We start from the raw sequence: 14,535 nt of genomic DNA, 5'->3' as shown, positions 1-14,535 counted from the left end.
AAAGAGGCAAAATACTCTAAATCAACCAAAAGACAATTCAGGCCCTCACCAGAGGCCCAGGACAGTTCTACAGCTCCTGGTATAACCAAATCTGTGTTTTTAACCAGCTGTGCCACTATGACTCCCAGGCAAATGGAGACTAAAGGGGATTAAAAAACTGGAAGACTCTTAGGAGCCAGTCAATTCCAGATTACCTTCAGAGCAGGTAACCAAAACACCAAAGTTATTTCTGGAAGTATTTAGAATGCATTTTAAAATCATCTATTCTTCTTTAAGTTTGGCCATTTCAAAGAAAACCTAATAGCAACTGGAGAGACGACCAGTAGTTTGAATTCTTCAGTATACTAGAAAGGAACCAGTCAAGGTTAACACACTGGACAGCAACTAGTCAAGGTTAGCAAATGGGAGAACTGGTCAAGGTTAACACACCGGACAGGAACTAGTCAAGACAGCTGACCAGAGGCTGTAACAGCAGAAATGAGGCGTCTGGGGACAAGCAGGAGTGACTGTACTCTGAGTCTCAGAACAAACGACAGGCAACCTTCCATGCACATGTGGACGTCAGGGGGCAGGGAACGAGTTTACTGCCGCGATAACCAAATGGCCAGAATACCCAAATCGTCCCTCCTCAGAACAAGCATTTGAAATACGTAAAAGGATTTGCTTTTATCAGCCCACTTGATATATCAACTGCCGCATCCCAATTGCCGTGTAATTCCAATTTCACCGAAGCAAGCCAACCATTCCTGGAATATGAACTGTCACAAAGGCCAAAGAAGCCATTCTAAGAAACCTCATTTCAGACTCTCGTAATTCACAGCAACCATGAGACTCGAGTAGGAAGAAATACTGAGAAGCGGACAAACAGACCCAACCCTAACGGTCACACAGCTCCAAGCAGCCATTCCTAAACAGGACAGTCGTCTTCTGGGTGACACAAGCACAAAGGAGTGGCGAGAAGGGAGTGGACGAAGAGAAGGGCTCCTAGAGACCTACCTTGTAGAAGGGCTCCATTTCTCTTGAAGAAAGTGCTGCCCGGCCAGATGGGTGGACCTGATGTGCTGAGAGAGAAGAGAAGCAAGCATCAGAACAAGGCCGTTTCCACCCACCCAGCTGCGATCCCTTCTCCAACACCACTCAACATGGCCTTAGCACATTTTTTAGTGATGCATTATGAATACTCTGAAAATGCATCGTTAGAAACCACTAGGATTGTTTTTATTACAGGTTGAGAATCCCCCATGCAAAATGCTTGGATAATATCTGAAATACTTTAAATTTTGAACTGTTCCAGATTTGGGAATATTTGCATATAATACTGAGCTATCTTGAGGATGGGGCCAAAATCTAACCACAAAATGCATGTATGTTTCATATGTGCCTTATACACATAATCTAAAGGTAATTTCATACAATATTTTTGCATTGCAATGTTTTGATTATGACTTACCACATGAGGTCAGGTATGAAATTTTCCCTTTGTGGCACCATGGTGGTGCTCAAAAGTTTCGAATTGGGGCCAGCAAGTGGTATGGCGATTAAGTCACTGGAATTCCACATGGCTAAGCGTGGTTCAAGCCCTGGACCTGGTAGCTTGAAAATCATGCTGGTCATGTGTGCTCCAAATCCCAAGAAACAAGGAGAGGGGACTATGGCATGGCCGTTACCCCTGGGGGAAGTGGGAGAGCATATTTCTCACCTTCCCTCTCACTGTCTCTCTCTGGCAAGCACATATGCCCTATAGCAGAAACCTTAAAAAGATAGTTCTAAATTTTGGAGCATTTCAGATTTGGGATTCTTGAATTAGGGATTCTCAATCTGTATAAATAGGCATCATATTTCATAGTGCAGGACCTGCTACCTTCACCCTAGTCACACCTAGGCCTTGAAATCACCTGCAGGTAAACAAAATGACATATTCATACAGTTCAACGATATACCATGTAACTTAAGAATTCTTGCTAACCTAATCATTACTTCATGAACATTTATGTGGCAAAGAACTCGTATCCACATCTTCTGAAACCAAGCAGGCTTTCCAACATTTTCTGGTGTCACCTGGCTGTTCAAAATGCAAACTTGCCTTTCTTGGCATTTCTACCACTAAATCCTTAATGCACCGATATGACCTCGATGAACTCTTGGACTCCTTCTATTCTCCTTTCATATCCTGGTTTCAATTGCTTGGCTTGAAATGTTGTACTCTAAACCCTATAAAACATTTTGCAGATATGTTACCACCCACAGTCTGATAACACGAGAGGCAAGAAAATAAAAAAGATCAATATATCATGAAGACACTTAGTGCATTTATAAATAAGCATTTTCACTGTTCTAAGGCATCTAGTGAAAAACTGTAGAACCAATCAAGCCAGTCTTAGTTAAATAGCCTTAGAGTAGAAAGCAGGTACTCTAAATCAAGGATTGGTTTAAGTTAACCATGAGAAAGCACTTAGTTGGGAATGTGACTACTCACAGCCCATGAAGTAGTATAAGTGACCTTCACCAAAACAGCACATGGAAAATGACACTAACGCATCAATCACCCTCAAATTACATAAACAAGAAACAAACAAAAACTGTTGTAGTAATATATTTTTGTAAGACACACACACACAAAACAAAATCTGAATGGCTATGTAATGAATGCCTCACCAGTCAACTGAGCTTACTAGTTATTATTTTAATTGTTGGAGAGCACACGGGTGTGTGTGTGTGTGTGTGTGTGTGTGAGAGAGAGAGAGAGAGAGAGAGAGAGAGAAAACTCCAAACAGGGCATGATCACAAGCCTTTCCCTTCATTTCTCTGTCCCATCAAGATTTTAGGCACATACTCACATGTGCTCAGCATGTTTCTCAAGTCACCAGAACCAGCATTTGAATCCCAGAAAGTCCTGTGGGATCTAGCACCCTATGCACTACGTTTAATGGCTGCACTATGGCCCCAGCCCCAAAGGTCTCTAGTTATGTCAAACAGCAATGCCATTAATAAGGAGAAAACTGCCAATGACACATTCTGCCACTAGAATTTCAGTACTGGAAGTAGCAATAATGCAGCAGGTATAGGAACATATTACTTGACTGAGGAATAGGGAGAGAAGGAAAAAGAGTTTCAGCACAAATACAACATCACATATCAAAATAATGTCAAACATGCTAGAAAACACACACTAGGAACCACGTTAATGAACCTCTTTGCTTCATTTGCATCCGCTCTACTCAGATGAGAAAAATACATTTCAGCTATGGCTCTTGCCTGACTCTCAGCCCTGGCAGTGTGGCCTCTGAGTGGCCAGGACTTGCACAGAACAATTGTAGACCTGGCTGGGGTCTCAGGGATGCAAGGTGCTAATGGCAAGCAGATTCCTCTTCCATCTGATTCCTGTCCTATTCTGTTGAGGAAGTGTTAAGGCTCAAAGTTACATGAAGAATAACGTGCATTGAAATGCTTAAGATTATCTTTTCACAACCCCAGTAAGCTCTCAGGATTTTCCCATCTTATTTTTTATAACAAAGCAGGAAACAGCAAACTGGCCGTTGCCAATACAAAATCACCTGATGTACAAAAATATTTAAAAACAGAGGATTTCATTATAGAGGAGCTGGTGCTTCTAGAGAATTCAGTAATCGTGTGTTACTGCAGGAACCTGAATATCCAGCTGACCTCCATCAAGATCTCCTTTTTACACTGACCTTGATTTGGATGAAAACTGAGTAGACAGGAGGGATGGAACCAACATGGAGAGCTGAGGTCGGATAAATCTAGCGGTTTAGATAACGAAAAGTCGCTGTGTGATAAAAATCTACTTAAAGATTTCTATAACAGCCTTTTAACACTGGGAAGTCACTGATCGCTGTTCTCCAGTCTGCTTGCTGTGCAGGCCATCAAATCCATACTCCAGCAGAAGAGGGAGCTTGGGGCTGACCTGCCACCTTCCCCTGCCAGCCCCGTTGGACCTGGGGAATTTGCATGTGGTCTCTTTGCAGCTCAGGCTAAGTCAGTTCCTGTCATGCTAACTGCAAAGCTTTTGAGCACCTCAACCCAGTACTCTACACTTTTCTTTAGAATGGTACCATAAAGAAGACCTTTCCAAAGACTCGAAAATTTATAAAACCTCTATTTAAAACTATGTCTGGGGAGGGGAGAGCAGCAGGTGGTACAGTGGTGAAAGTGCTGGACTCCCATGTGATTGACCACAGTTCGAGTCCTGAACCAGGCAGCTTGAAACTCACTCTGGGAGCATGTACATGCATGCCTAAAATCCCAGGAGAAGAATGGAGAAGAGGGGATCGGGGATCACGACATGGCCATTCCCCAGGGAGTGATTTCTTGCTTTCTGTCTCTTTGGTAAGTGCACATGCCCTATAACAAGAAAAAAAAAATCTGTCAACAAAACAAAACACAAAAATCTGTGCTTGGTGTTGGAGAAAGACAGGAAGAAAAAATAATAACCTTATTTTATGACCTCTAAGAGCTTACTGACCAAGCTCCAACCTCCTATGTCCGATCTAAAGAGACAAGAAATGCCCACAGAGAGGCAGATGACTATGGCTGCAATGGCTGTGGGTTGGAGAGGCAGAAAACGAGATTTTGTATCTGGAGACATTCCTGCCTGATCAGCTTTTTGAGCTCAGAGTTAGCTAGGGGGCTAGACAGTGGCAGAGCAGTAAAATGTGATGCTCTGCAAGAAGGTTCTAGTTTCCTACTCAGAGACCTCCCTGAGTATGTAGGGCATGCATGTGCTCATGACCCAGGGCTGGCTGAGGCTGGGGGTGAACCACAGCATCGAGACCCTGTCGGGCTGCTGCTTCTCTCTGTCTCTATTTCTGCCTCTCAAGTTCATGGAAGAAGTAACTAAATAAACTTAAAAAGAAGAAAAAATTCAAAGTTAGTTAAAAATACATAAATGTGGGGGCCAGCAGGTGGTGTGGTGGTTAAAGACACTGGACTCCCACATAGCCGACCGTGGTTCAAGTCCTGGACCTGGCGGCTTGCTTTCTCGCTTTCTCTCTCTCTCTCTCTCTCATCTCAAACTGGAAAATAATAAGAGTAAATGAAGTGAAATAAAAAAAATTTTAAAAACCCATTAATATAAAATTACTTAATAATGCGTATTAACCAGGACCAGCAGATGGCGTAATGGTTATGTCACTGAACTCCCATGCGATTGACCATGGTTTGAGTCCCAGACCCTGCAGTTTAAAACTCAAACCAGGCACGTGTGCGTGTCTGCCCAAAATCCTGAGAGGAGAACAGAGGAGAAGGTATTGCAGCAAGGCCATCCCCCTGTGGGGGTGATTTCTTACTTTCTGTTTCTCCATCTCTGTCTTCCTGGCGAGTACATGCCAGAGAATATTAAAAACAAACAAACAAATAACTCTCTCTCTAAAAAAATGGGTATTAACCGTGGTATTCAGAGAAGCTAGAGGCCAGGACTTTGTGGGACAAGTTGCAAATCACTCTTTCATGTGGCAAGTGAAGAGAAGGGAGGTAAGGAGGTGGGTACAAGGGGAGAACGGGGACTCTCCACACCCCGTTACATCAGCATCAGTGACTTGTAAGTGGTGACCACCATGAGAAATGGCCACTAGGGCCTGTTAATCCTAACTGAGTAGGTTTTTTTTTTTTTTTTGGAGAGATTTTCACTGTAGGGCGCGTGTGCTCGTCAGACAGACAGAGAGAGACATAGAGACAGAAAGCGAGAAATCACCCCCGAGGGGGGATGGTCACGCCACAATCCCTTCTCCTCCATTCTCCTCTCAGGATCTTGGGCACACACGCACACGCGCCCGGCGTGAGTTTTAAGCCACCGGGTCCGGGACACGAACCGCGGTCGACTACGTGGGAGTCCAGCGACATAGCCATTATGCTAACTGCTGGTTCCCCTAACTGAGTAGGTTTTAATCACGTCACAGTTGTGCTCACACCACTTGACTCTGAGATAGCAAGTTACCATTTTCCAAACACAGTGATCAACACTTTCCCAAGGGCCCCTCTGTCCTATGTCATGGAAAGTCAGAAGTCACCTCCTGCATTTCTTAGAAGAGGACAGATGTCCTCAATAGTGAAGGGACTCAACTAAAACCTTGAGTGGTTAGTTAATGACCAGTGCCAGGCCAGAGCACACCAGGACACACACAGCAGTCTCCATACCATTTACAGTCTTCCAGCTTTCCTCTCCCAACACTACACTCCTAACCATCCTTCCCCATGGAAGAAGGATGTGGATGGTATTTTGCAAGGAATCTCTCCAAGGCAAAGTCCCAGGCTAGAAAAAGCAATCAGACCAACCATATGTGAGCGACACGTGGGCTCCTATTAGCAGAAACAATACAACGCCAGAGCCACAAATGTCTCATTTCAATAATGTGCTCCCGAAATCCCATGACCTTCAGCAGTATAAGCCACAGCAACTTTGTGACAAAGGAAGCAGACCGACAGGTTAAGAGGGCCTTGCCTGCCAGAAAGGCCGTTTGTGAACTGGCATTTGAGAACATTGATCCAGCTGATCGCTAGGACCGGCGCTGAGCCAGCAATTCCCGAGAGACCAGCGACGCTGGGCTGAACGCCACACCCAGCGTCCGCCCGACACTCACAGTCACCAGCCGCTCTCTGGGCCTCACTGTCAGCCACATCACCTCCAACCCCCAAGGGGCCACTGTGAATCCACAGGTCGCACAGCCCGAAGGTGGCTCCCGGCGTAATGATGTGATCTGCTGTGTGTTTTCTCTTTACCCTGGGCTTTAATCACTGTGAGAACCAGCTGGATTGTAAATGGAGACTCCGGGAGGTTCTGACCAAACCCACTCCTGTATTTACCAATCTGGACATTGTTTGGATCTAATGAGAATTAAATTAAGAAAAGTTCCTTATTCTAAGCATCCACTGCCGAACATGAGCTGGTGTATCTAAAAGAGAGAACAGGGTCCTACGACATGGATGAAACTTGAAGGAAGGCTAAGTGAAATAAGCCAGCATAGAGGGCATATAGAGTCCGACTCCACTCATAGGCGGTGCCCAGGACAGTCTAATAGAGACAGAAGGAAGAAGGATGGCTGCAGGGCCTAGGGGAGCGGGGAGGGGGGTTCCGGTTAATGGGCACAGTTTCAGTTCTGCAAGGTGAGAAGGGGGCTGGAGATTGGCTGTCCATGTGAATGTACTTAATGATACTGAATTGCATGTAAAAAATGGTGAAGATAATACACTTTACGCTGTGCATATTTTATTTCAATTAACCAATGTTTGAACGCATTTAAAAAAAGAAAAAGAGCAGATTAGAAAGAAGGGAGGTGATGAGAGTGGACAGATGGAAGGAAGGGAGGAAGGAAGAAGGGAGACACAGGCCAGCCACTCAGGCATGGCAGTAACAATGCTCTGAGAGGCCGAAGCCATAGGGAAGGTCCCCAGTTTGTATCTGGGAGCTTCCCCATGTATGCAGGGTGTGTGTGCCCATGATCCAAGCTGGACATGGCCTGCAGCATGAAGACCCCATTGGGAATGACCCCACCTCATCTCTCTTTCCCCTAGGGAAGAAATAAATAAGTAAACATTAGGTCCAGCAGGAGATGTGGTGGATAAGGTGCTGATTCCCACATGGCCAACTGGGCAGTTGAGTCCGGGATCTGGTGGCTTGAAAAACAGGCTGGGTACATGTGCGTGCATGTATGTCCCAAATCCCGAGATGAGAATGGAGAAGGGACTGTGATATGTCAATCACCCCCCAGGGGGGGATTTCTCACTTTCCCTCTCTCTCTGTCTCTCTCCAGTGAGCACACACACTCTATGGAAAAAAAAAAAAAAGAAAAAAAAGAAAAAGGAAAAAAAAGATACATAAATAAACAAACTGAAACATAAAAAGAAGGTGGGGAGAATAAGAAGGACTCTGGAAGACATAGATGGAAGCTTAAGGAGTTTGGGGCAGGGAAGGAAAATCTCCAACCCACAAGCTGTCTCTGAACAGCCCCTGTAAATAACGGCTAGAATGGCACAAAGCAGAGAGCCCAAAGTGATGGGGTGGGGAGGGGCTAGCCTATAGTAAGTTAGTGCTCATGGTGGCCAGAGCTGGCCCACTCCCCACTGAGCAGCTGAGCAGATTCTCATCATATGCTCAGCACCCGGAAACCCCATGTGAAAGCAATCCCCTTGGATATGTGACATCCACCTCCAGACTGTGCTTTTCCAGGAGTTAAATAGAGCAGTTGTATAGGAGGAGGAATCGCCAAAAGGATCCGGGGTTCTATTGTTCTAATTCCTCACTGTGGATTCACCAGGAAATAATAGAAACACACACAGGACATGTACTGCACTCTGATGCAGCCCCCTTGGGTAAAGGATTCAAGTCGCTGAAATCCGGAATGCAGCAGTCTGCACAGGGACGGGCAAGGGAAGGGCTCGAGTTTCACAAAATATCATCCACAATTTGAGAAGCAGCACTAAGAGCACAGGTGAAAGTTCAAAATTCTTGGGACCAGCAGATAGCATAATGGTTACATCGCTGGGCTCCTATGTAGTCCACTGTGGTTTGACTCCCAGACCCAGAGGCTTAAAGCTCATTCTGAGTGCATGTATATATATGTCCAAAATCCCAAGAGGAGAATGGAGAAGGGATTGTGGTGTGGCCATCACCCCCACCTGGGTATGTGTGTGTGTGATTTCTAGCTTTCTAGGCATCTCTGGTGAGTGCATGTGCCCTATAGCAAAATCTCGGGGGGGGGGGAGGGTCAAATTTCTAGGCATAGCTATAACACTTTTATAACTTTCCAAACAAGTGTTTGGGGCTGGCCCCAGAGCCTCGTGGTTAAGGAAGCTGGATCCCAAATGGTCAGTCATGATTCGAATCACAGCCCCTGTGTTTTGAAAAACATGCCAGGTGCACTGGAGTGTGTGCCACAAATCCCAACAGGACAGAGGCAGAGGTTCAAGGCCTCATTGGGGAGTGCTTTCTCTTTCTTCCCCTCTCTCTCTTTCTCTCTGGCTAGCACATATGTCCTCTGGCAATGATATAAAACAAAAACAACAAAGCAAAACAAAATCTTGGGGACCAGCACATGGTGTGGTGGTTAAGGTGCTGGACTCTCACATGACTGACTGGGGTTCAAGTCCCAGACCTGGAGGCTTGCTTTCTCTCTCTCTCTCTCATGAGTGCACATGCCCTATAGCAAATTAAATTAAAATAATAAGTAAAATAAAATAAAATAAAAAACCTTCAGCATGTGGTGTTAAAAGGGATCTCAGTAGCTACCTGGTCCAGCGGTGTAACAGAGACAGCACAGCACGTGGACTCGGAGAGCTTGTCTCTGCAACACACAGGTGTCCTGTCAAAGTTTCGATTCTACACCTGCTAACTCAGGTCATGGTAACCTAGGACTGATGATGAAATGAGATGATAAAGTTGCTCTGAAAACGACTGCAGTCCAAAGAAGAGAACTGATGAGCTCAAGGCCACTGGGCAACACCAGGCAGCTTCTGCTGAGCGTCGGCACTTCTCACATACGAGGCTGACGCCCAGCTTGGCTCTTTCCACCATCCCTGTGGTGGATGAGGTGACCACACTTTTCACCTTTCTAGTTATTAGGAGTGCTTTGAGATCTTCTAATTGCAAATATTGCTTAGTCCAAAACAGTGATGAACATTTTCTAAAAATCAACAGGCTGGAAGAAGCAGCTTCGCACATGCCACTTAGTCTAAAGGAAACTAAAAAAAGAGATAACTCTATGTACAGTCCTGCATAGATCTAAACCAGCAACCAATCAAGAGGCAGAAGAGACCAGGCAGAAACATACCAGGACTGGTCAGTTTTCAGAGGTTGATGATAGTTGTAGGGAGGATGGGATATATATATATATATAGTCCACATATATTCTGTCCCACACCACACATATATTCTGTCCCAAGGAAGAAGTAAAGAGTTTTTTAAAAAGAAAATCGTAAGGAAGAGAAAATATATTCACAGTATTTTTTTTTTAAAAAAATCCACATACGAGTGTACTCGTGCAGTTCACCTTCGTGTGGTTCAAGGGTCAAATGTATTTTAAACACCAAGGATTTAAAAATATTTTTTTTTGGATATTCTTAAATCTCTTCCAAAGGGACTAACCTATACATAGAGTAACATATTCATATCATCCTCTCAAGTAAAAACTTCGAAGTCTTAAAAACTGGAAACAGAATTATAAATCTCATCACTGATGGTAAGTAATAGATTAGGTAATTTGAATGACTCTTTTCTGTGATTTCTTGATTACTTAGGAATATATAAATAACTAGATAAGTACATGTATATTTTTGATAATATGGAGTGCATGCTTGGGTATACTGAAGAAATTCTGTTTGACACCGCGGCTACAATTTTGGATGCATAGGACTCATGATGCAGCTTAGGAACAGATGCAAAGGTGTTTATCATTATCTTTGTGCCACACAGTTTCTAATTTTACATATGAAAACCAAGGCATCATCCAGCATAAAGTACATTATTTGCATGATATATTTGCATTTGTAAAACACCCACATTTACTTTTACTGCTTAATGGGCCCTGGTTTAAATGGGCCACTCCATATAAATGGAGCGCACTGGTTCTCAACTCAATGGTGCTGATAAGAAAACTACTCCTTTTAGATGCAAATGAACCTACTAATCACAATTAAAATGGTGGAGTTAAGGGAAGCTGAGCAGCTGTTCCAAGAGCTAAGAATCTAGGGCCAGTCTAGTTCTAGCTTAATCTCTGGAGCTGCCTGGGACTTCCCCAGAGGACATCTGTCAGGCCGCAGAAGAAATAAACTCAACTTTTCCGAGAGACAGGAATGAGAGAGGAGAGACAGCTCCGGAATCTGGGTCAACCCTGTCAGGGTGGCCAAGCTTGACCACAGTGTTAACCTAAACCTGTCCACAGGGCCAGATTTTAACCATAGGCTTCAAAGAGCATAAACGGATTAGTCGGAAGGAGGATGCCACTTGTAAAACTGAGAGGTAAGGTCAGACACACATAGGAAGAGTTAAGTAACTGTTTTAGACAACAACAGGATTAATGCCCTGAGGCAGCACAAGAGACATTCCCTTAACATGGTGCAGCTACTACAGAGAACAATATGGTGGTTCCTCGGAAAAATTAAACAGAGGACTCCCATATGACCCAGCAGTTCCACTTCTGGATATATACCAAAAAGAATTCAAAGCAGGGACTCAAAGAAATTCTCATACACCCATGTTCATAAGAGCTTCAGTCATATATCCAAGAGGAAGAAGCAACCCGAGTGTTAGTGAACTGGTGGATAGATTTTTAAAAATTCCACACACATGAACAACAGCAAATTGTCTTAAATAGGAAGGAGATGCTAACTAAGTGCTATAAGCCAGTCACAGAAAGAAAAATACACGATAATTCTACTTACATGAGGTATCTAGAGTAGTCAAACTCATAGACAGAAAAGAGAATGGTAGTTTCCAGGGTCTGGGAAGAGGAGGGAATGGGGAGTGGCTGTTTAATGGATACAGTTTTTATTTTGCAGGATAATGGGTAAGGAGCCAGCAGGTGGCGTACTGGTTAAGGTGCTAGACTCCCACATGGCTGACCATGGTTCGAGTCCTGGACCCAGCTGCTTGAAACTCACACCAAGTGCGTGTGTGTGTGTGTGTGTGTGTGTGTGTGTGTGTGTGTCCCAAACCCCAGTAAGAGAATGGAGGAGAAGGGATTGCCACGTGGTCATCCCTTCGGAGGTGACTTCTCACTTTCTCTTTCTCCCTCTCTCTCTCTCTCTCTCTCTCTCTGGTGAGCACATGTACCCTATAGCAAAAATTTCTCTTAAAAGAAGAAAAGTAAAGAAATAAATTGGGGCTATTACTGCAGCCCAGAGATTAGCCCTCCAATACTTTTTTTTTAGTATACCCTTGGGGATCTGAAACCTGGAGGTTTTGTTCCATCTCCTGGAAATATCCACTGGCATCACTGACCCACGAGTACGGAGGCCAAGCCCCTCAATGAGCAGCATGTTGGGTGCTGGCAAACCTCTGAGATGGAGATGGCCAAAGGTGGCACTACTAGGACAGTTCCAAAGCCTTCCCCTCAGCCATGCTGACCTCAAAAGGGAATATGCTGTGACCAAGGCAGGGCTGGTGAGACTTGGGCTCAGGTAGCCAGCCCTGTCCCCTCACCTTGGCAATGCTTTGATACTCTAGTGACGGGGCCAAACCTTTAGCTAAACATCTGTTGAGTAAAAATATCATTCCATCTTGAACTGAATGGTAGGATTTATAAATCTTTGCACCATTTCCATCACTAAGAAGCAAGAAAGGCCAGTCACACTTGCATCTTCTGTCCATGACAACAGCATCATTTTGAGGTGGTGACAACCACCTGCCATCCATTACTTACGTCACCCCCTCTCTATTCCATTGAACCAATAATTCTCAGAGAAAGGACCTTAACTATAGGGACAAAAAGTCACCATGACCTAGTTATCTGTCAGGTTATGACAGAGGTAAATATCAGGCCCCATAGCTATGACAATGCAGGGGTAACATCAGCATCCTGCAATGCTGGAAGCCACATGGCAACCTCGGTTTGGTCTCCAGGTCAGCCTCAGAAACACACCAAGCATGTGCATGTGCGGGTATCAGAATCCTAAGGAGCTGGAGGACTGGGGAGCTGTGATGAGATCCTAACAAGGATAATTTTTTCTCTCTCTTCCTTATGCCTGTGCATACGTTCTCTATCATTTAAAAGGAGAGCAATGTAAATATTTCATCCAAGTTTCAGACACATCCTGATTCCTGGTTCTTCCTGCGAGGGTGAAAACTGATCAGACAAGACAGGAATATCTGCGGGAAAACTGTGATTTCCTTTGATTATTCATCTCCTCCCTTTGCAAGCACATCCCATCTTGTGCCTCAGGCTGAGGATGAAGGAGACACAGGCTGATTTGGGAAAGCTGACGGTAGAGTTAGAGACCTCCGTCTGAATCTTTTCCAGGGAGTACCCCATCCAGGCACTCAGCCACTAAAGTTGTATGTAACACTCCAGAAGTTTATTTTTTATGAGACATTTTTCTTATGATTTATTGGATCTATCTATGGTTGGCGTCGAGGTGACAAAAAGCAATTTTAAATTCCCCCGAAAGTAATCTCTTACATTTGCCAAAGCAACACACAACTGTGACTGGCACTGGCACATTAACTATGTCTTTGTCCTGACACTGGCGAGAGCACAGAGGAACTGGCCCTCCCCTCCCATGTGTTCTCCAGCCGCCTCACCTCCACCTGCACCAAGTCATCACTTGCATGTGACTCCCCTGTTCTCAAACTGACCTCTCCATCCCACGGAGTGTACCTCAGAAAAGGCAAAAAGGAAATGGGTGGGAAGCCCATATATGTCAGTTCTCTTCCAATAGCACCTGGGACCGAAATAACTGACTTGGTCACCTAGTACCTGATGCACCTTTGTTGTTTCTGGACAATCTGCAGAAACAACCATTTACCTCCTGAAAGCACACTGAAGCAAACAATATGGCTAAACTTCCCTATGTTATTAAATTCCAATATAACATAGTTTCAGAAAAGTAACATCATTTCTCAGTCACACTTAGAGGTACCGAGGGGGCTACTGACAGACCTTCCCAAAATGTGGCAGCCCATGGTGACTTTTCAGAACATTTCTTCTGGGTTGAAACAGTAAGTGTGGTTGCGTATGAAAGTTTTTTTCACTCTGTTTTTTTTTTTTTTTTTTTCCTTTTGGTTTTGCTTTGTTTTGTTGTGCATGTCCCTCTTCTTTGAATTCTTGTGGCATATCAGAATGACCACATAACTGAAGCCGTGAACACAATCAGGAAAGTCTTAAGCTCCTCAAGCCTCTGGAGAGACCCGACTTGCATGTGTAGATGGTGCTTCCCGGGGCAGTATGAGGCTCACCCGTGTGTGTCCACTGGGCACTCATAGGCCGCACTTTACTCCCAGGGTTAATGTCTTCCTCTTCTGTGCTACTTGCCTGGGCTCCTCAAGGATGTATGTACTCATCCTCCAAACCAGCTTGCAGAGCCCAGCCCAAACTCAGGGCCCGAAGGTACTCCCAGTAGGCTAGTTCTGCCTCTTCCACCTGCCCTTCTCTGTCCACCTCTACCCTCTTCAAAGCAATATTCAAAGGAATTCCACCTGCCATCCAGACTGGGGACTGCCGTCCCAGTCTTAGCCTTCCTGGACAAACTGGTTTGTGTTTAGGGTGTCCTGTACTTACATTAAACTGCTACTGCTTCATTTACGCAGATGCCTACCCTTGTGCTACCAGTGACTCCACTTTAATTTTTGTATAATCTGGTCATATGCTCAAAACCACTTCCTGTTTCCTGTGGCCTGTGTCCCTTCCGAGTTCCTTAGTGCTAAAGGATTGGCTCAACATGCTCTAGCTTTGTCTCTTGCCATCTTGTATTTATTTTATTTTATTTTTGGACAATGTCAAGTTACTTATAATTTTTTTTTTTTTAAAATAGTGCCCAGAGACACCAGAACACCCCCTACTTCTGTCTTTGCTCACTGGGTCATTCCTG

The 14,535-nt window shown here is 44.5% G+C and overlaps 1 protein-coding gene across 1 annotated transcript in view; it reads right to left on the bottom strand.

Moving 5' to 3' along the window:
* FOXN3 (forkhead box N3) overlaps positions 1-14,535 on the bottom strand; it is a 525,097-nt gene that overhangs the window by 163,248 nt on the left and 347,314 nt on the right. The window contains exon 5 of the mRNA XM_006158004.3: positions 997-1,061. Within this exon, the coding sequence (XP_006158066.1) occupies positions 997-1,061 (65 nt within the window). The remainder of the gene's footprint in view (positions 1-996; positions 1,062-14,535) is intronic.

The sequence above is a fragment of the Tupaia chinensis genome, unplaced genomic scaffold (genome assembly GCF_000334495.1).
Source record: "Tupaia chinensis unplaced genomic scaffold, TupChi_1.0 Scaffold000568_1, whole genome shotgun sequence".
NCBI classification, from domain to species: Eukaryota; Metazoa; Chordata; class Mammalia; order Scandentia; family Tupaiidae; genus Tupaia; species Tupaia belangeri.
Note: the sequence above shows the minus strand (reverse complement) of the source record. Positions and strands in the feature narration are given on the sequence as shown.